The 24,008-nt window shown below is 29.3% G+C and overlaps 3 protein-coding genes across 4 annotated transcripts in view; 1 reads left to right on the top strand and 2 right to left on the bottom strand.

Moving 5' to 3' along the window:
• Positions 1-4,875: 4,875 nt before the first annotated feature.
• Positions 4,876-5,495, bottom strand: LOC148230803 (protein dpy-30 homolog). 2 transcript variants are annotated; one of them, XM_088194649.1, is made up of 2 exons: positions 5,396-5,495; positions 4,876-5,277 (listed from the first exon to the last, which is right to left on the bottom strand). In XM_088194649.1, exon 2 carries the CDS (start codon positions 5,260-5,262, stop codon positions 5,029-5,031), a length of 234 nt encoding a protein of 77 aa, XP_088050775.1. In that variant the 5' UTR covers positions 5,263-5,277; positions 5,396-5,495; the 3' UTR covers positions 4,876-5,028. The 2 variants fall into 2 exon arrangements, with proteins under 2 accessions (XP_088050775.1, XP_088050776.1); XM_088194650.1 differs by having other exon boundaries at positions 4,876-5,300; positions 5,396-5,469.
• A 1,400-nt stretch (positions 5,496-6,895) lies between these two features.
• Positions 6,896-12,482, top strand: Ccdc85 (coiled-coil domain-containing protein 85). The gene has a single exon (XM_088194035.1). It carries the CDS (start codon positions 6,942-6,944, stop codon positions 7,956-7,958), a length of 1,017 nt encoding a protein of 338 aa, XP_088050161.1. The 5' UTR covers positions 6,896-6,941; the 3' UTR covers positions 7,959-12,482.
• Positions 12,483-13,427: 945 nt separating this feature from the next.
• The window catches only part of LOC148230800 (uncharacterized), a 62,574-nt gene continuing 51,993 nt past the window's right edge, over positions 13,428-24,008 (bottom strand). Inside the window, exon 2 of the mRNA XM_088194034.1 lies at positions 13,428-14,448. Coding sequence (XP_088050160.1) covers positions 14,224-14,448 — 225 coding nt within the window. The 3' untranslated portion in view covers positions 13,428-14,223. The remainder of the gene's footprint in view (positions 14,449-24,008) is intronic.

The following is a 24,008-nucleotide window of genomic DNA, read 5'->3' as shown; positions in this document are numbered from 1 at the left end:
ATTTATTTAGAATTATTATGGCCAAAACTTGGCGGCACTCTGATAACACTGGCGTGGCGGACTCTTTCGGTTGGCAAACTGTCCGGCCTGCTTCCTCTGTAATAACTTTTCAAGAAAAATACTACTGCAGCGGCTCAATCTGTGTTCATTGCCATCCGTCACCTCCCGGTCGCCTAAGGTCAAAACTATGTTGTTTCGCTAAATAATAATACTGCATAGTATTCCAGCCGGAGTCCCGCAGTCGAGTTTTTTCAGGACGTTTCTCATTTTTCAAATACTGACTTATTAAGGAACGCTGACGATACAGCCGTCATAACTAGCTTTTACACTCTTAAATCAATTGAAATTAGGTGAAAAAATCTTTCAAAACCTAAATAACAATTTTATTTAATGGGAAATAAAAAACTAAAGCTATAATTTTTACAGCTCCCTTGCTTCCATACTTTTGATTGTCCAATTGACTTGCTACCATTGCAATCCTACAACTGCTATTTAACAGAAGAAGCGCATTGACAAAAATTAATATTGTACTAAATAAACAGCTAATTAGACTGGTAATAACATATGATTGCTATAGAGTAAAACCAGTAACTTATTTTTTTTAAATTTCTAGTTATTCAAAATAAAATGATTAAAATAATATATAACACACCATTTTATACTAACATTTAAAAAACATATTTGATTTTTAATATTTATTTAGAAAACATGATTTTTTACTTTAAGAACAATTTAGTTTTTAATATTAACTATCTTATTAAATCTCTATATGTAGGATTAAATTAATTCATACTTTTAATAATGATAAATATAATTGATTGTATAGTAATATAATAATATCAGCTATTTTAGACATTTTGGATTCTATATGTATTTTATTTTAAATTAATTTAATATATTTTTTCAAAAATTTTCTTAACGACATCTTGGAACGTTCGCTCTGTTGTTAAATTATTTATTTACTTATGTGTTGAACATTGCAAATAGAAAAATATGCACATAAGAAATATAGTAAGAAACATATTTCCTATATAATAATTAAATACATTGCATTAATTTATTTTTAATCGATCAGCTATTATCTTATATATAATTGTTCTAAGCCGCTTCCGGACGCGCACAACTTTAAATGAAACATTCTCCGTTCAATCGTCTACTCTGTAAATCGTATCGCTTTGTATGAACGGTGTGTAACAATACACGTAAACAAAAGAATTATAATAATAAATCATAATAAAAATAAAAATTGAGTTTGCTCCGATTGATTTTCGAGCCGCCGGTAATGCATTCTGTTGTTTAGACCAATCAAAAATTCAAATAGCTTCGACCAATGAAAAATAAGCATTCGAATTCAAATAGACAGTACCGTGACAACACTTTTATTTAATAATAAAATTTTGCTACGCGACAATATTTTCATTAATTCGTCATTTGACTGAATATAAATAATCGGATTGCAAATTAACTAGGTGTGTTATAACTATGTTAACTTAAATATATACATAATGTGTTGAGGATTAGAAGAATACATTGATTAAACTAGATAAACAATCATAAAACAATCTTCGTAATGAAATATTCAAATTTTGAATTCCCGTCGCCGGGCTCCGGGGCCCAAAAGTGAATTTCTCCTTTTATATTACATAAACATTATCATTGCTTCCGATTTAATGCACAATTTTAAACGTGAACGTGTAATATATCCTTAGTATGTATGAGGATTGAAAGTTAATGTCGATCAAATCGGCGCTGTCGACTGTATATATCAACCAACGGACAGCTTATAAATGTGTAGTTCCTTGGATGTTATCTAATAAACGACAATTTACAATGATTATATATATGTGATCGCAAACCTGGAATAATCGACAGCCAAAATATCTAAGAGTGGGTTATTTCTAATTCCGATGTGTCAAAATATGTTCAATTTTTGTTCTGTGCCTTCATTCCTCTTTCGGAATAGTCAAATTCAAGATATTCAGTTACATCAAACTTATGTAGTATGTTCTTTATTAAAGATAATACTTGCTGACAGTGACTTCAATATGAGAAGATTCACTCTTTGTTTATATAATATATACCAATTCTACGTTGTGGTCATATAAGTCATCAAATTGCTCCCTCATTACTTCTGAAAAATAATTAAAAACACCTTTATCAAGAGTTAAGCATTGAACACATTATTACTACTAATATAATCCATAAATTAAATTTAAACAACCGAAGAACAAAATTGACGAAAGTTACTGTATAGGATTAAACACGTAGATTGACATATCTTCATCTTCTTCAAAATAGTCGCAATATGTCATATATTAATTGTTTGCGACACGTAAATGTTATTAGATCTATCATTGTTTCTGAAAATTAACTGTAAACGATACTATATAGTGGGTAAAATGTTACTTTGTTTAATTAACTGTTTGTCTTTTAATATTAGACCCTGGAAAGTCAATGATAATTTTGTTAGAATAACCGTAACATATTATTCATATAACCTAACACTTACTGGCACACTCATAATTTATAGTTTTAATTATGTTATACACTTTAAATCATCTTCAATTGACACTTTGTAAGAAGAATGCTTTGTTTAATTAACATATTTTACTGTTTATTGAATCGCACTAAGCTGTATCCCGGCGCGCGCTTGACTGATGACAGAACTGTCAAATGTAAGCAACTGAGGGGATATCCCGATACATGATCGGGATATCACCGCGCGCTTAAGAACGAACTACGAAATTGATTTTAACGATTTAAATTGTAAAACACTTATCAATATATGTTTAAAAATCATCAAATTCTAAAAAAAATATTTTTTAAAATATTTTTAGTTTATACGGTATTTAAAATATAATATAAATAATGTGGATTTTTATTAGCTTCTCTTAACAAAAAAAAAATATGTACTTGAATTTTGGCGAACGTTGGCAATTTAAATTAATAGTTTTTAGAGAATTTTTAAAATTTCGCTTGAAAAAACATTTAAAAAAAAAGGGGGAAAATTTCAAAATAAGTACTATTCATTACCAACCAACTACTAAACACAGTGTTGCAAGAATCTCTCTTACTAACCCCTTTGAAAGGAAACTACACAAAATTGTAAAATATTTTATAACTAATTTAATTTTTTTAACTTATTTAAATATTTTTTAAATTATAAAGTTTTAGAATAAATTTTCAAGATTTATTCAAAATATTTTTTTCAACCTTAAAAATATTTTTTATTTTATTATGGATTTTAAATATTCTTAATTTATTATAGATTTTAAATATGTTTAGTTTATTTAAATTTTAAATAATGTGAACATTTTTTGCACTTATTAATTATTAAAATATATAATGCTGCGCAGATAAATCATTTACTTTAAAAAATATATAAATATAAATATTTTTTAATAAAAATTGACAAAGATCTCAAAATTATTATTATTTTCAAAGCGCACTTTTGGTCTAAAGTAACAGATTAAGTGCTTGATATTTTCAGTTTATTATTTCTTTCTAATTGGCTTTTATATTTACACATAAAACATATAAACAACTTTTTTAAATTGTAAATCAACTTATGGTGTAACTAAAAAAAGTTCTTATTACTAAGATTTAAATTTATGATAAAATTGTGTTATATGCAATTTATTCATTGGTTCCGTAAGCTTCGCTGTATTGAGATTTCACTGTACAATTTTTAATTTATTATTATCTAGCTAAGTTCTAAACCTATTTATAAATGATATGCAATATTTAGATTTATCATTAAATATCTAAGTTTCAAATATAACGATAAAATTTAACGTTTCAAATCTAATAAATAATATAAAATGTTTTCTTCTGGAAATATTTAGTCAAGTTGTAAACCTATTTTTAAATGAATTGAAAATGTTAGTAGTTTTTTATAGATTAAACCATTTTGTCTATTATTGAAAATCCTAAATAATAATGTCCAATTTGGACCATTAATTTTTTTTTAAATATTTAAAAAAATCAGAACGAAGCAAAAATTATATTTAAAACCCAGAAAGTTGAGGGTCCGGTATACGCACACTCGCTAGCTTTCGGTACCTCACGATAGTGAGGTACCGACAGCTAGTAAATATAATTATGTTTATATCTATCACCGTTCATTGCTATTTTTGTTTAACAAATCAGCTGCTTTCATAATCAAAATTATCTATATACTTTCAATTTTTATATCAAAAATACGTAATTACCACATTATTATTTAACCTAGAGTTTTTTTTATAAAACCTGATAAAATTATTTAAAAAAAGTGTATGATTATTTATTAATATTTTATTTTTATCAATTGAATATTTTTCACTTTGTTTTTTTATTTTTCTTAATATTGAAATTAAATTATATTCCTTAAAAACTTACCTTTCCTTACACCGTGTGAGCAACCGATTTGTGGCCAATTTTCGTGTGAGCAAGTTGCTTGGTGATCAATATTTGTGCGAGCAATCTTCCTGTGACCAGTTGCCATGTGAGCAATGGTCACCGAACCGTATTTTTCAAGTAATTACTTTATAAGTGAAGGATAATTCTTTTGAACTGCAATACTTTATATTAGTCAATCTTTGTAGCTTTGACTTAATAAATTTGTCATTATCTCAATGATAGCATATTGTATTGTCTGTAAATAACCATCTATACATGCTATCTAAATTGATATGAATAATAACAAAAAAAGGCTGAATATCTAAATACCATAAGTAAATAAAGTTAACATGAAACTATATAAATTAAGGATCCATTGATTGAATTACTTCAGATAAAAAAGTTGAAGATGTCAAATCTTCGCCATATCTAATAACAATTATTGCATTTTATTACAATCGCATTTAGCTAGATTTAGTAGATAGTATAAAAATAAAATTCGCATATCAACTTATCTTTATTGCAATGCTTTTGTCATTATAAAAATGAAAACAAATTAAGATAAACAGAGTATATTACAAGGTTTTGAAGTATAGTAATTATTTGTTAAAAAAATATTTTAACTTAGCATTAAATTAAATAAATATTATGTTATGGGACGTTTGTAGACGGCGTTGACGAAGGGACGTTGTCGAATGTTGTTTTATTTTTCAACAGGTAGGCTGCAAGAAAATTTACAGGATCCGGGGGTCGCTCTTTAGCCAAAGCGGAGAGTCCTTGCAGTAAAATTGGAACTACGGTCTGATCTAGATACTGTCTCGTTGGAAGTGAATTCAGATCTATTCTTGATTTTCTATGCTGACCAGCGTCATTTTCTTTATCCATAGTTTCTACAAAAAGCTTTAAAAGTACATTTTAATAACCTGCAAAATATAAAATAATTCAAAATGGAACGTTGAATATTTCAAAGTTATGTAAATAAATTGACTTAATCGTAAAATTATGAAATCATAGTCACCTGGATTTACGTAAGAAACGCGCAATGGCAGCGACGCTTGCACTAAAACAAACTGTCAATAATGCAATTTTACGCCGATTTATGGTTAGGTCATAACAGCAAATTTAATGGTCATATAAAAAATATAACAAATATAATTTTGTATGCAATAAGTAAAATGTCTCAATAAGTAAATTACCCTATTATTATTATTTTTAATAAAAATAACATAAGTAATCTAAAACAAAAAAAAAAACAGAAAATGTTCTTCGGGAGTACCTATTTAAATTTTAATTCCAGCACATTACTACAGATTAGACTTTTTTAGTATTTCATGTTCTATGAGATGAGTATTGTAACGATTCATATATATTAATATCAAAGAGATGCTTAGTGATCAACTTTTAGTTTAATTAGGATTCTAGGAAAAATTTTCGAAAAAGACAACCCTTCTATTTATTACATTTAATTAGGCAGAACGGGTGTACGACGTAATAAAATAATTAGTAAGGTATGTCAAGATTTAAAAAAGGTATTTAAAAGAAAATATGTCTGGAAATAGAATATTAAAGAATTAGATGTATATATAACAGGGCAAGTATTGAAAAAGTATTTAAATAATATAAAATAATAAGTAATACATAAATAAAAATCTCTTTGAATATTTTTTGAAGTGTAGAATATTTTTATAAAAGAAGAATTAATATATTTATTAAGATTCCTAGTAAATAAATATACAAAAAATAATGGTATACAATATTTTACTATATTACGAATATTGTGGAGATTTTTTTTTATAATAAAAATGAGCTACGATAAGATGTATAGATGATAAGATGTATCGATGAAAAACATAAAAATACTACGTATAAATATATTAAATTTCTTATTTAAATTAAATATAGAAATATAACCGTTATATTTTTTATTACTTATACTCACACTACTTTAATCAGGGCCGGCTCAAAAATATTCAGCGCCTCGGACTCTAAAAAACAGTTTATTTGGGACATTTTTGTTTGAGGACTAATTTCCCAGGGAGGTAAAAAAAGTTCATTACGGAAATTTTTGTCAGAGGAGCCTTAAGGAGGCTAAATTTCCAAGAATTTTTTAAATATATAAACATAATAGCATTTAGGTGGTTCCAAGTAAAATTATGTATAATGGGTAACCAACCAAATGATTTTATGATAAAAACACGAAACGTCTTAAAAATTGCTTGTTTTTTTATCTAAGAGTGCTTGAAACTATCTCGTTTATACTCAAACGATGTATTTTTTAGGCTCGTTTAGATAAACAAAATAATTTTTTCGAGGTCTGAGGAAAAGACAGCATATTTAAAACAATGAGAACTATCTATTGGAGCAACAAACCCACTTTTGAAAAAGTAGAAAAATATAGTTTTTAATAGGAGTCTTCAATTGGCATATGTTCAGTTGTCTGGCTACCATATTAATTATATATGCATATAAATATTATTTGGGTTATCTTATAATTATGGTCGTAATATGCAGCGTTAAGATCAAAGTGTTGTTGTCGCTCAGCTGTCAAATCGGGCGCTCCCGAAATGTCGAGTAAACCTCGACGTTCGACTGGCTCCGCCGGAGTCGCCGTAGCTCCTACGCCGGTAGCTACTGTAGCAGCTGCCGTCACCGGTGGGCCGCCGAGGTATCGTCCTCCGCCAGAGCCTCAGCTCGACCTCCGCTTGTACCCAGTGGCCACGCGCTCCCAACCGCCCCCCGCAGAAGAGCGCCCCCGACAGCAACCGGCTATATTCGCCGCACCGCCCGAATCAGTCGACCAGGCGCTTTTAGCTGAACTCAGAACCCTCAAAGAGGCCAATCGACGCCTCGGCGAAGACAACCGTGAACTGAGAGACTTGTGCTGTTTTTTAGACGACGACCGCCAAAAGGGTAGAAAATTGGCTCGCGAATGGCAGCGTTTCGGTCGTTACACGGCTAGCGTTATGCGCCAAGAAGTATCAGCTTATCAGAGTAAATTGCGCGAACTTGACAACAAACAACAAGAATTGATCAAAGACAATCTCGAATTGAAAGAGTTGTGTTTGTATTTGGACGAAGAGCGAGGCGGTCCTTGTCCTTCGTGCGGCGCCGGAGGCGGAAACGGAGCTTTAAGGGACGACGGCGACGGAAGCAGTTCCAGCACTGCACCGGATGAACTACAATTACCAGCTCCACCGCCAGCCGAATCGGGCAGAGAAGGATTGGCTCGTCAAAGAACCGCTTTCGTCGACCGGACTGCGCAATACGTTCGCAACTTGGAAGCGAAGGTCAAGCAGCTAGAAGAAGAGAAAAGAGTGCTTCAAAATAGATTGTCACAAATTTCTTCCGATCCAAATTTGGAATGTCTGCCTTCTTCGACTTCGCGCCCGGAAGCTATCGTGAGAGCTTTACAAGTGCTCGAGGTGAGGGATCGCGAAAGAGATATGGGAATAAGCGTCGACGGAGCTTTAGACGATGACGGTACTGCCGATATTGACGAATCCGAAAGAGCGCTCGTCAAAGAAATATGTAACGTTATGTGGAGAAAAACAGACGAAGGTCCTTCAGCTGGGCGTCGTTGATTTTATTATTTATATACAATTTTTAAATGTTAGTAATATGAAAAAAATATCTGTTTCATATATCAAGTCTTCCATTTTATGAACTTTTCTATTTATTTTGCTTAGATTAAAAAAGGTGCCTTAATAATTATACTATATTTTTGAGTTGATGCATAAGTAAACTTTATTATTTTACAGAGCTTATAAATTTAGTCTACATACTTCTATTGTCTTTAATTCAGTTAGCTTTTGAATTCCTTTTTTATTCAAATAATTTAAATAAGTGAAAAAAATATGTGTTGTATTGTTTAATTTATACTGCACGATCATGGCCAAATAGCAGGCGACAAATCATGTGGAACCCACACTTTGTACTTACAAATCATTCCAAAACAATGTAGGTGTTTTACCATAGTTGAATGGTTGATAACCATTATTTGTTTTGATGCGAATCAGTCTTAATTATTGTCTAGTGCCTGAAGATTGACTACATTTCTTTTCATTTATTAATAAAAATTCAGATATTATAATAAAATTCAAAACCATCTTTGATTGCTTTGAACACCAATAGTGTTTATATAAATTTATTATTTTATTATTTATTCATAAAAGAATGACTAGCATCTTCTCGTGTAAAACTTCTGGTTGAAACTGAAAATTATGTGAAAAAAGTCCTATTGATTGATTTTCTGAACAAGAAAATAATTATTAACCATATGATCTTATGACATTATTTGTGCATTAGCGATCAACTGTGTATGCGGATTGACGTTTTGAATTTACCGCATGTATGGACGGCACGCCACTTATACATACTATATATTTTGTGACCAACTAATTGGGACACTCCAAATTCTGTGATTTTCGACAAATTCAAATAGCTGTAAAGTTGAAAATTTATTGTTTTTATAAAATAATTACATAATTATAAGTTAATGAATGAAGCTGCGACTATACATATCAACTGCAATTTTACTGCAGAATTCTACCCTCCAAAGTTCCTTTAATTTCCACACTTGTTTGTTCTTAATAATATTGAGATCCGAGCTCAAGAATGGCTACTGCATTACATCCACCACATTGTTCTAGATTCACTTGTTTATACGCAAAGTGTTTTGGTTCATTATCTTGAAATACATAATAACTCCAATTTAAGTAGATAGTAATACTATTACTCCAAGACATATAGCCCTTTTAATTGTCTTGATCTTATATTGTATATTCAATTTTCTCATCGAAGTGAATTGATTCCCATCAGATATTATCCAATTTTCATGCTTGGTCAAGTTTATTTCTAATCCTTCATATTTTTCTACTAATTTTTTTTCATTAATATTAACAGTTATTTTATAATAACGATGTTTTTCTTTTTTCGCAGTATTTTCTTAAGATTGTCCATATGAATGGAATTTTTTTTCCGGTTGGCATTTACGATGCACATTCATATTGTTTATAATGTTTTAATACAATAAATTGTAAGTTTATTCTCTTGAGATACCGAGGTGTTCTGATGTTTTAGTAATCAGCCACTTTAAATTATTTTTAAAAAAACAATTAATTTACATACACATCACAATGTGTACTTTAGCCATATAATATTTTATAATTAATTATTAAATACACAATTTATAACCTTAATAATTTCTAGGCCTGCTGGCATCTATTTCGCGTTACTAGTGTTTTTGTTCAGTGTAACACAATTTATTTTTTAATTAAATTGTTTTTGTCTATTGCTATCACATTAGTGAACTTTAGGCATTTAGGAAATCAGAAATATTTGTAGGATAAGAAACAGATTCAGAAACAGAGAGTCTGCCATCGTGTTTCGTACATTTTGGAATAGTATTATTAGATATTAAACCATTATTAATACTATGTTGATACCCGTAAATAAAATAAAATTGAGAAACTATTTTATTGTCTTCACTATTTTATATTAAAAATATAAGTTGTACTTTAGTAAATTTATATAGTTTTATTGGAAAAATATATATATATTATTATATATAAAAATCAACTTTATGGCTATTTGGGCTTTACAATTAAAAGCCCTAAAACGCAGAATTATGCTAGTTAGTTGATCACGTTTATATATACAATCAAATCCAAAAACATCAAACAAATTTATAAAATGTTTATTCGTAAATAAACAACTTTTTCTTTTATTTTTTTATCAGTATCAGATAAAGATCACAATTGCAGAAGCTTGTATTAAGTATATTTTATCTGATTATGTTTTATACAGTGGTGTAATGGGGGTGGATCGCCGAATCGATGCTTCGCTACTTTTTTATTAAGCCGAAGTGCTTTCCAGAAATTTTAATTATGAATATTGTGTTTTGTTGTAACGAGTAATAACTTTATAAAAAATAATTATTAAAATTACTATGATAACTGAAATTTAATGTATTGGAAGCTGTTTGTTTGGAATAATAATAAAATTAAGTGGAACTCCGGTTTTCTCTGTACAGAAATACAACACTTTTTATGTATATGTACTCATAGGTTAAGGTTTTGGGTTAATATTTTTTGATGTATTTACTTGCTGTTTAATTACAAAAATATTTGAAGGTCTTCCAATACTCTTGATTATACAAAATTATTAAAACACCATTCATTCGTCAATATTTTGTTTGCCATTTAATAAATATACTTACCTAAATAATAATAAATTGAAACATTTATTATAAGGAATAATCAAGAGTAGTTTTTTTATATTAATACATATTCTAGTTTTAAAAGTATGGTTAAATAAATTTAATCAGTATTATATCGATGAATACCACCTTTTATATACATTTTTTCATAAGACTGAAATAACACAACGTTGTCATACTATTTACTGTATATTATTGTACATTCATGTTGCATTTTATTCTTCGTTCCTAAGGCAGTGTCCATTAAAAAAGGCTATTTTTATGCCACAATTATCTATGTGCCTTAAATATATTTATTATAGAACTACATTTTTAATGTAAGTTTAGATTATAATTAATGATATATGGAAAGAAAGGGTTACTTAAATATTTTTATTGTTTTACAAGTTTATAAAGAATACTTGCCTCCGCATACATCTAATTGTATGATGATAAAATGAAATGTTTTTATTTGATTTTGTTTACAACTTACTCTTAACCTGCATTTGATATTTAAATAAGTATTAATTGAACCATTTGATGTATTATTTATTTTTATAATATAATGATAAAGAGCATTTTTGTATTATTTATTTATACATCCTATTCAAGAGAAGTCTGTGTCTTCTATTCGCTTGCAACCTTGACCTCGGACCAACGAAATAGTGCGAATCTTTTTTTTAGCTGTTTAATGACAAATAAAGTTTATCCTACATCCGCACGTCACGGACACCAACGATATAAGACTAAGCATTTGCTCGTGCTTGGTGCAGCCCAAGCATCTTGGTAACAAAATTTTACTGAGCATATCGCAAATAAAACAGAACAATAATAAACACAAATGTATTAATGATTTTTATTTTCTAAAATTGCAGACCAATAATAATATAATATATTAGTGACAAGTTAATTCTTTGTCATAATAACAACAGGTTTTTTTCTAAATTACAAAATTAATAAAAAACTTACAAACACGATTCTTTTCATTTTTCGTCATTATTATAGTATTTATGTTAGTATAACACACGTGTCGTAAATTTATGTTTTAAATAGTTCGAGTTAGGTCTAAATCACACGTTGATATAATATAATATAATATAATATAATATAGTGAATATAATGTTAAGCATATTTCAAGTTCATTACATTTAGATATGTGATTGTACATATGATGCAATTTTTGTTTAATAAATGCTGTTTTACGATTAATCAAAACATAAGATCTGGACTAGGAGTTTATACATATTTCTTTCCCTATTACGATCATATGTAATACACGTATTTTTGGCATATGATAAATTATAAAGCTTTCATATTATGAATTGAACGTCACTTATTAAGTACAAAAAATTGTTAATAAACATTAGCAACAATTGTCTATAAGATTGCTGATATATTTTAAAACATCTTACTAGTTCACAATCACAATATTATATCGCTATCATCATAAATGGAGACTCAGTCTCTCCTTATAATTATTACGAACATCCAACAATATATATTACAAATAATGCAATAAATTGAGAGTTTGTCGAATATGTTTGGTTAAAAAAAATTAACTGAAGTTCATAACCAATAAATTATTTATATGTACATTTATACAAAACAATGAAAGGTACAACCTTAATGCATAAAATGATAATTAGATAATCATGTTTATCACAATTATCTATAAATAGGAACAAATATGATCATAACTAAAAACGTAGAAAAATAAAAAAGAGATGTATTAAATTAAATACAATTTTTACAAATGATATTCATATACATTGAATATGAATAGAACATGCATACATACTAAATATGACAAAATTGTAAAATTCAAGATAATTGCTTATTTTTATACAATATTGGCAGTGATGAGCCATAACTATTGTATTCATATAATATTACGATAATTGGGAACCACACAGCAAGAACATGTTAACATTATGGAAAAAAATTAAATATAGCTCAAAATTGGTGAAGGGTTTTGTAGTAGGCCTACACCTATTTATATTTATATATATACTCCTTATATTTCATTATGGCCAAAACTTGGCGGCACTTGGGTAACACTGGCGTAACTGACTTTCTTGGTTTTTCGACGTAGACGAGCTCGCACGCTGCGAGTGTGAGCTCCGTGCTTTGATCACTTGTAAACAACATGTAACAACTTCGTATCACAAATAAATTATTACTGCAGCGGCTCAATCTGTGTCTAATTGCCACCTGTCACCATCCCGCCGCTGAAGGTTTATTATTATTAAATATATACATACGCTTTTGTAAAAACTTTTGCATCAAACTGGATAATGACTACTGCATTGTATTTTCAACAAAAAAATTTTTGAACATAAGTTAATACCCACTAAATTAAACTTTGTATGCTCTTTTAAATGAACATAGCTTTGTATTGCTTAGAAACAGCTAGAATATATTAATCGTTATGAATGTTAAAGGCAAACTATCATTAACCGGCTACCAGCTAGGTATATTGAAAACATTGGTCAGTTACACTCGTAGTTTTGGTGATAGATTTTTTGACATTGAGTTTTCCCTTTATATTATCATCAGTTGTTCAATCGGTATAATGCAATTGCAATTTAGAGGTTTATTCTGGAATCATTTTTTACTATACTTCAAGAATAATATTATGGTATAAAACGACACTTTGCTGTGTTTGCCATTCATATTTTATACGCTTAATATAGAAGTAAAACCAGTAAGTAAAAAACATAAAGAACGGCACTATTCTATAGGGGTCAAATATATCACCATTTCATGAACATATTTTGACATTAAGCTTTGTAGAATTGCACTTTTTTATTACAGAAAATGACTTGCGAAGTAAAAATGTTTTTCTGTTTCATGATTTTGTAAGAGTATTATATACGTTATGAATATATTTACATTCAATATTACTTTACTGAAAACTATGATAATATTTGAGGTTATGCCATGCATGCCTTTTATAAAAAATATCGTTAGCTATTTCTAATGAAATAGATTATTTATCTATAGTTTAGGAAATGGTTTAAATTCTTTGACCTACCTATAAGCAGAAGTTACCAAAGAACTATTCAGCTGAAATTTTTGAAGAATACATAACTAACTTATCCATTTGTTCTTTTTAACCATAATTCCCACCTTTGAATGCTTATAAATTATAGAAATAAAAGTAATTTTGCCAATGTTTAGGTCAGTTATCACGTTCTTGCCTTTGAGTTTTCATATATAAGAAATGGGGTTCTATAAATATATTGAAGACCATGGCGGTGTTGGTCAGTAAAAATATTTACCCACTACAACTGACTGAATAACTCTTTTCATAATTACATTATCAATAAACCTGATGAAAATGGTAAACCACTATATAATAACAATTTGTTTATCAAGAAAACTTATGTATAGACTTTTGAAAAGAACTATCCATTAATGTGTTCTTGTTCAAGCAATATTATTGATTCTAAAATGTTTAGCATTTTTTTTATATATTACATATATATAAATACGCAACTAACATATTTTCAAATGAATAATAAAAATTAACCAAACAAATCTGGTAACGTTGTCGTTTAACGTAAATCATTGATCGTCCATATTATACTATTTGTTAAATATTTATTAATTAATACTAAAGTTTAATTCGCATAGTTGAAATAGACTTTTCAAACAGGTGTCCGACCACGATGAGCATGCGAATGTGAATGAGGGTGCGGGGCGTCCTCCGCTCCCGATGAACTATCGTCACCCTCGTCCTCCATGTCGTCGTCGTCTTCGGGGACGCCTTGTCCACTGATCCGGTCGTTCATGTATTGTCTAAATTCATGAATTGATTCGTTCAACGACCACAGCTGCGACAGCAAAGACAGATCCAACTGACGGAGGCTCAACTGAAACAAAGAAGAGACACAATAAGTAATTGAGAATGTGGTTGAATGTATATAGATATTTGTAAAATATAATAAAAATTATACTTGTAATAAAACAAGCAATAAAAAATAAGTTTAATGGTCATATAATATAATTATAAATTTTTTATATTGCAAATGGAGTTTTTTTTCGATTTAAGAAATTATTTGCAAATGGCTTGGCCTACAGTTGAACAAAGTACATTTTAGTCAGCTGTAGTTTTGTAATTATATAAAATGTATATAAAAATGAAAATACATAAAATAACATATGTTATACGTATATAACACCAGTGTTATAAGTCGGTATATACCTTTAATACCTGGGTTCGAATCTTACATTGACCTTAATGTTTTTAAATTTCTATTGTGTCTAGGGGATTTAAATTAGTGATTATTATACAATTCAACTTATGATCAATCATGCCGATAAGATTTTCCTAGATTTTCCAATTCTCACCGAAGAATAATTAAAAATAAAATCGAGCTAGGTAGTGCATAGTGGCATCTATTGATTGTAATCTGTAATTATACTTTAAGATCTATAAAATAGAGGTCACTGACTTACAGACTTTGATTTTAAGTCTGGTTTTTCACTATTTACACAGTAGTCATTGATTGTGTTTATCCCGCTGTAATGCATTGGGCTAATGGCTGTCACGTTGTACAGATATATATATATATACAATTTTCAAGAATCTTGGATGGTTTAGAAAGCTTTGCTTAAACGACTGCAGCAAAGGGCTTGCAACAGGGTTGTCAGACGTTCTGTATAACGAGTAGAAATTTTACATTTAATCATTTTTAATCAATATTTACTATTTTTTGGAATAGGTGTATTCATTTCTTCCGCGATATTATATGACAACACCATTTTAAAACAATTGTGCAAGTCCTTTTCGCCAGTTTTGATTATTTAATATTAATTATTAAATTTTGCAATCTTATTGTTGAATTATTTTACTAAGGTTGTTGATTAAATCATGCTAAAAACATTTACAGGGCACATGTTACCGGTGTATTTAAAATTATCACGATTTGCGCGGGAGTTCTGAACGGCGATAATTATCACGAGCATACCAAAAAGCAATATAATCCGAGTAAACTTTTAGCGTTTCGCAAGCAAAAACGGGCGTATTATAGTTCAGAATTGCCGTCGTGATTTCACCAGGCAAGAGTCGAGACCTTTCCCGCAGAAATGTACTTTTCCGTCTAGTCTATGCGCGAAGTGCTTGAAAATGACCTTTTATAATGCTATCATTTCGAAACTGGTACATAATTAAAACAACTTTGCGAAAACATAATATAATTTAATTAATCATTATTAGTTTTCTCGTTTAATGGAAATCTAAATGTTTTAATTGGCAACACCGTCAGCTATTGTGATTTTCGCTTGATTTGCAACTTTAATTAAATTATACCATTTAAATGTAATTTTGAGGTTTGAAATTAAAGAAGCGTGCCCGTTAAACAATTAATTAGACCATGTCATCGAAAGCAAGACAGCTGTTGATACGAAAAAGTTGATTATTATTAATATAAAGTTTGACATTTCCTTATGAAATTTAGACAAGATGGTTTAACATTTAAAAAAACATAATACAACTCGGCCATAAGTCATTGAAAACCGAGCATTACTCGTGAAGTTATAATATAGATTTTTAGACGAAATATAAATATTAAATATATAAATATACTTATTTGCGGGGGATATAAATCGTTGCAATTTATAAATAACTTTTAATTTAAATTTATGTTATCTTTTAGATTTTCAAACGTACATCGTTTAATGCTCAACGAAATCCGGTCATTAAACTAATGTCGCTTCGCTCGTTACATCACCAGCTCTAATCTGGTCAGATTTGTTCCTGCATTCTTAACTTAATTCAGTGAAACCATTAAAAATACGTATGTGATTCAAACCAGATTCTAAACGGTTCTCTAACTCAATTAGCTTCGGTTTGTGGTTTTTGGTTGTGCAGCGTCAATTATATATAAATTTTACTAAAGCGATGTTTTTTACATCTGATGCACGAGATCTGGTTATGGTTCGTTCGAAAAGTAATGAACAACAATACGAACAATCGCGATTGACCTTCTTTTGTTCAGTGCGTTTATGACCTTGATATATCACTATGCGGAGCGTAAAACCATACCTGATGGCTTTCTTCGACCATAGAGATAATCTGTATTAAATTTGGCATTTAGTAGAAAGAAAAACTTATATAAATTTGACATTGACTGTAGAAAGCCTTCAAAAATTTTTCTCAGAATTTCATTAAATAAAAATAATTTATAATTTTATGTTTCATTTATATCAATGCTATACAATTTTATTTATTAATTAGCTTTTCTGGCGTCTAGGGACCATGAAACGTCAAGAAAACAAATTAATTAATCACTGGGGTTGTGGGGTTGGCAAAATATATTATATAATGTATAGGCCATTATATGATCAGTATACGTCTTAGAATAATGGTTATTTTCTCTTTTTTCATAATTATGTAATTACGTTGTAAATATTGACACTGTTTTTATGCTATAGTTAATTTGAGATTAATTAGAATATTGATTATATTTGAGATGGTTTGTAGTAGGTCGAACTAGGAAATTGAGTGCATGGAGCCGAAAAATGCACAACACCGAGCATCTTTTAAAAATTATTAACTATTAATCGTCAATAGTCAAAATATTTTTTTGTCCCACCATGAAATTTCACACCGTCTTTCAAAAATAAACCACCTGAGAAGTATATATTGTTATATAAGGAGATTCAGTTAACACCTGAGTGATTTTTTATTGAATTATAAACCATAACATTCTGTAACAAAAAATAGTAATTATATTTTCTTTTGAAAATCACATAGTTCCTCTGTTGTAGTACATTATAAATAGTGGTTAAATAAAATAATAAAGTATTTTCACAAAAAAGGCAGTAAATATTTAACTTGTGTTATTAATATTAACCCTTTCACATCATCAAGAAAATCGCAAGTAGTCTTTGGGCACTTAAAGGTGCCATAAACATTTGAGCCTAATAATATGGATATTAAAAATATTTTAAGGCTGTAAAAACCTTGAAATTATTGAATAATAATATTAAAAAAATATGGCATAAATAGGTGCCCCCCACATAGTAATAAATTTTGAAATGGCACGCAAAAATATCAGCTTTTTCACTCAATGCAAGATTTCTGAATGGAATAATTAAGAGGATAAGCAATTTATTGAAAAAAGACTCGAATGAATCTGAAGAGCTGAAACACATCAAGATGCATTAAGAATTAGTGATATTGACTGTTTTGAATTAGAATTATTTTATTACATTTAATTAAAAAAAATTCAAAAAATATGTTGAGCTAATATAGAAATATATACCTTTCGGCAAATGTTAAAGCAATGTAAGTAATATTTGAAGACCAGCAAAGAAATTTAATAAAACATGATTTGTAAGATTTGGTATTTGAAGACAACTGCCGTGTAAATGTCAATAACCAGCTATATGTTAAATTACAAGGAATGAACAAAAACTGTTATTTTTATTCCTTCCGCTGACGGATTGGGGGTGATGATAATTTAAGCAATCCACATGGGGACGTTTAACGATTAGTGTAATAAATTTCATTTATAAATAAAATTATAAAAAATATTCTTAATACGCGAACAATTTAACGTTTTTTTTTTATTTTAAATAAAATGGCAATTTATGAGTAAAATAGCCAAAAAATTTTTTCAAAGCCTCACCATTTTTTCAGAAAAATGTCAGGTTATTAATATATTATCACAATTTTTATATTGTATGGGTAATTGTACATGGTTTAGTATTTTTTTATAGAAAATGTCAATTTAAAGTAAATTACCCAATAAATTTGCACTGCATGACAAAGTTTAACTATATTTTTATCCAATGAGTTTTAAAAATAAGTAAAAAATACTTATGTCTGTATGTACAATATGAACATATGTTTCAAAAGTTTTGTTGGTTATTTTAAATTATTACAGTGATTTTAATAATATTAATAAAATAAAATAAAAATATCAAAAAAAAAATTTTTTTCATGATTTTGGAAGAGTGGCTAACAAAGCTTTGAGGGAGGAAGTTCAAAATTTGAAGTTCCGTTACTGAGTATCACATGTTAAAGTAGATTGCAGTTCGTAAAAGTTTGTCTATCCTTACTTTATTGCATTTTTGACAAGAATTTTACCTTAACGAGAATTTAATGGTTTTCATTGATAAAAAACTTTTTATTACAAGTCGCGTGTATGTGTATATCACAATCAATATGAGCATCCATTCTGAGCCATACAAATAAATAGTAGGTGTTTCAAACTTCGACATGACCAAATACATAGCATATTTCGACCATGAATCGGCCAACGGCGATACAATTGAATGACCGGCGGGCAAATTGCCTTACGTCATGTGAGTGCGATCGTAAAATTGCCAGCTTTTGAGCGATAAACTAACCAACAATGCTATGAATCATAATCGATCGCTGTTATTGAACTTACGTATGCATGTGGATCAACAGAATCGTTTTTCAGGACGCAGTTATGCACCGCATGCTAATTACCATGACCGACCCGATTGTTCTACCAGGTAGGTATAAGAACTTGGAACGCGTTTACGCGGAAATCCCGCGTGCTTTTTTTGCTCTGTCGGAGCAAAAAAGAGCCGATGTATGTGCGCATAAAATATTCATAGTGAATCATCATCGCCGGCCTTTCAGGCGACATGCGTTCTTGAAAAGGGGAAACGAAAGTGTCTGATACTGTTGTTGAACTGGGAATGAATAATTTAGTAGGGTTTTTCTTTCCTAAAAATATGTTTAGAAATTCGCAACAATTTTTCGTCTGAATAAACAGATCAAATATGCTATTTGGCAATTTAAAGATAGGCGCTGAGGCACTGGAGTCACGCGCAATTAAACCAATGATAAAATATAATAGTTTAACCGTGGATGTGATCAAGCAAAGATTAAGCAGAATATTAAAAATTGTTGCAGTTGGGAAAGCTGCAACAAAAAGTATTGAAAACGTGGCGCATTGCATGATTAGAAGTAGCGCATTGCACAAAATGGTAAAGGGCGTTTTTTTTGCTCTCAGCGTGCATCAGATGTTTATTTCTATGGCGCATCCGAGCTAGAGCATGAGATGCAAAATGTTGACCACCTCTCCATTGAGTAAATATAGGGTATGTGAATATTTTTTTGCCATCAATAACACGTCGAAAAGATAAGAAAATATCAACAACATACTTGCATATAAAAGGATATCACAAAAAGCTAGACGTAATAATTGTATTTTTATGTAATCATAAATAAGTACATTCGAAAAACTAACTCATACAAATAGTGCGTTTGAACATCGATCCAAATTAAGTAATAACACTAAAAGTTAACGTCATATTCGACAAATACAAATAGGTGAAATGTCTATTATTTAAAACGCACAGTTTGAACAATTATACATTTGTTTGCTCCTGATTTTGAGAAAGCAATGTAAAATCATTTTTCCAACGACGGTCATGGACTATCGCTGTTTTGAAACTGCAAAAAATTGAATCCAATAGCGGATAACAATTAGTGGTCACAGATCGATACGCTCATAGCAGCGTTACATCAATATTGATATCTCCACTGGACCGTTTTTATTGACAGTAAACATGGCGTAGGAAAATCAACGATGCATCTCAGAGCAATATCGCCGATGCTACGCCGCAGTATATTAATTAAATGAAAAAATATTTGCAAATCAATACATTGTTCTTAAGAAGTCGCGTGGCGTTGCGCCAGCTGCGCTGTGCACTCTCCTTTGTTAGCAAATAAATTCAGTTCGCACAGGTCACGACACAAACCACCACATGGGAAATGCAGTTTTATTGTTAAATATAAGCATTATAGGCTCTCGGGTAAGATCGAGAGCGCAGATGGTTTTCTATTTCTGCAAATAGTTTTTTGTCTTTAACGATAAGACGAATATTTCGAAAGCGACTCATACAAAGAATAATTTGAGAAATAAGTTAAGCTAAATAGCATTTAAAAAATTCTAGCGTTAAGTACAAAGCATTGTATGGGATTAAAATAAAATAAAGCTATTCTTATTAATCAGTGAGTACACTTGGACAAGAACAAAACAAAGAACCAGCCCTTGTAAGGTGGCGGTGCCTCGAGTATTATTTTCGAGCAGCACCATTTTTCATTTTCAGTAGTAAGGGTTGTCTATCATGTCAAGCTGTCTATATTTGAATGCAAAAATCCTCTTGAAGACACAATGAAAGCGATTCAAAAGCATATCAAAAAGCGCCTCCTTATCAACTATTGATACTAAAGATTAAGAAACGTTTTTAAACATCCCTCATATAACCACGACCTTGCTGCTAGTCAATTATATTTAGCTTCTATAATGGAGTGCCTTTCGACTGTGGTGCCTTTATTTTGGACAGGCTTAAAAAAGTACGGAAAAACAGGAGAGGGTGATACTGAGAAAGCTGGACCAGAGAGTTACTATATTATTAAGCTACTGTAGTGAAACTGAGTAAAATTAATTAAAATAATGACATTCAATGCACATTTATATCATAAAAGAGGGGTGGAGAGAGAGGAGGGCTAATAAGAGGTAGGCTTTGTTTTAAGCAGGGTACTAAAGAGTAACTATGTAAAGTTTGATCAAAGGCAATATTTTGAGGATTTGTACAGGATTTAAAGAGGATTTTCTGCTAAAGTCTTTTCTGAAGATATATTAATTTCAAAGATCTTTCATAAAGATTTTTATTTAATTTTTTTGAAATTTTTTTTCAGAGGATTTTTTTGAGATTCTTAAGAAAAATTCAAAAGTTTTTCGTCTGGGATTTATTTTCTTAAGGATAATTTTTGTTTTTTCAGGGATTTGTTTAGAAGTTTTATAAGGTATTTTTAAAGATTTTCAGAGGATTAAAACAAAATTAAGTAATTTTTCTGAAGATCGGAATCGGAATCTAAAATTATTTTTAAGGGATTAAGAAATTTATGAGGAATCCTACACAAAGACTTCCATTTAGAGACGATGTCTATTATTCTATCGTTGCATGAATTCTTTGGGTGATTTTAGAATGTTTGGCTTAGGATGTAAAATGTACGTGACTCCGACTATTGATTATTTTTTCGCAGTAAACTAAGTTATTACGATAGGGGTGATAATTATGTGCGGTTAGTAATACGTTCTTAGAACAACCAGAGAATATACTATAAAAACAATATTTTTTGTATTATAATTGGATTAATGATTTGTTAATATGCAATGCCTAACTAATTTATAATGCTATTTTATGAATAGAGAATATATAATAGTGGATTTATTTTTAGTGTAAGTTGAGAACCATAGAGCAGTTTCTTTAAATAAATACACACACCGAGTAAATAAATCGAGGAACACCGTTTTAAATCTTTATCCGGATATATCGATTCATCCCGGATGTAATACATTTTTAATGTAATACAAGGAAATTGGTATACCTTTTTAGGGTTAAATTTATTCAATACATACGATAATTTAATTGAATATACAAAATGTATATCTCTTATTTTATTTTATATACCTTAAAGATGTCTTATATTTCTTAACTTTACTGAAAGTTTGAACTTATAAAATATAATTAATGAATAAATAAACAGGAAATTAGAGAAGTACTAATCGATTTATCTTAAATATAAACAATTCTGTTTAACGAATTATTTGTAACATCTAAGTGTGTAATATGTTGATAAATTAGCATATGATTTTATTTATTTTGGCCAATAAATAAACATTATTCGGTCTAATTGTAAAGCTAACTAGGCAATGTTTATTCAAGTTTTAAGTCAAGGTGATCAAGTGTTAATTTTTTTAATTGTTAATAGATTTTTATTTTTTTTATGGATTATTCTTAATCACGACAGAGGAAGTGGACAATGGGGCAAAATATGCAGTAGCGAAACAATGAATATGATAAACACGATTTTTTCTTTCTTTTACAGAGAATGAGATTAAATTTCTTGTCATGCGTCTATTCAAACAGGTAAACATTTTTTTCGTGACCATGTTTGCATATATAAAAATGTAAGGAAATGGATGTCAAACGACATTTCTCGTACAATTCATACAGAGATACATTATTGTTGTTATAATATAGGAGTATGTATATATTATATTAGGATTAGATTGTTTGTTACGAAACATTACGAGTTTACCAAAATAATGACTTTGCTATTGTATATTTTTATTGAACCATTTGACGAGCGAAGCGTAAAATTTTATAGTAGTGAAAATCATAGCAATTGGTAAAAATTTTCTAATCTGTATAATGATATAGGAAGTCGCAGTTACGATTAAATTTCAATTTTTTCTAGGCATGCTAAATTACAAAAAATGTTTGACTTTAATACTAATGACTTATTAGTGAATTTGAGGAAGTTCTTATGCACACATTTATATTGATTAAAAAAAATGTCACATAGAATTATGTTATATTAAAATAACGACCATTGCTAATAGCCACTGAATTATGTTATATTAAAATAATGACCATTGCTCAAAGGTACTATGTTAATTGTAAATATTTAATCATTTTATATACATTAAAAAACACATTTTTATTCATTTCCCAGAGAGCATTTGATACACAAAAAGAATAAATCTCTATATTTTTTTTAATATTGTACATTTATACTACCATTTTTTAAACACAAATAAAAGAAAGCCTCTCTCGATAACCGTTAAAAACGAATAATTTAATCCTGCAGCATATATAACTTTCGTTAAACAGTTACACGACCCTGATTCTCGCATGCATTTTGCTCAAAGCGCATTTGCGTACTATGTGTGACTTAATCTACTATAATGAATAAATAAATATATTAAAAAATATATACACACACATTCTAAAAAATGTTTTTGTTTTCGCCGCCAGTGTCCATATATGCAAATTGCGCATTGTTAACGAACGAAACCGAAACTCAACGAAAATTAGTGAAAACTCGCGTAAACCGATCTTTTCCGTTGTCGAGAGAGCGAAAGTTAACAATTAACGATTTTTAACGTGAACATAACGTTAACGTAATGGTCGTAATGATTCATCGCGTATATGTTCATCATATATGCTTATTGCGTTCATCGTAATAATATTATAATAATGAACTTCCTATATAATATTATTACGATTGGTATGTGTTTAAAGAACAAAAATAATTGGATATTGCGAGTCATTGCTTAATAGCTTTTGGAAATATAATTATCATAATTAATATTTAAAATTACACCTCAAAATACTTCTAGATTTGAATATTTTTTACAATTTTCTTTCTTTAAATACGAGGTATCAATGTGATGAAAAATACCTGATGGGCAAAGCTTTGATGTTTTAAAAAATAATGAGGTGGATTCCCACAGGCTATAAATGAATAGTATTCTGTAGTTAAAAAATATTTTAACAAATAGAAGCTAACATTATTTCCAACTTAAATACAACTCTTATCTTCATACAATGAAATTGCATAGAATGGAGAACGATCGTCAAATACATGTCC

This window comes from Plectrocnemia conspersa, unplaced genomic scaffold, assembly GCF_051122295.1.
Source record: "Plectrocnemia conspersa isolate PC_06_02 unplaced genomic scaffold, ASM5112229v1 ptg000010l, whole genome shotgun sequence".
Lineage (NCBI taxonomy): Eukaryota > Metazoa > Arthropoda > Insecta > Trichoptera > Polycentropodidae > Plectrocnemia > Plectrocnemia conspersa.
This window is presented reverse-complemented; position numbering and strand designations above follow the sequence as displayed.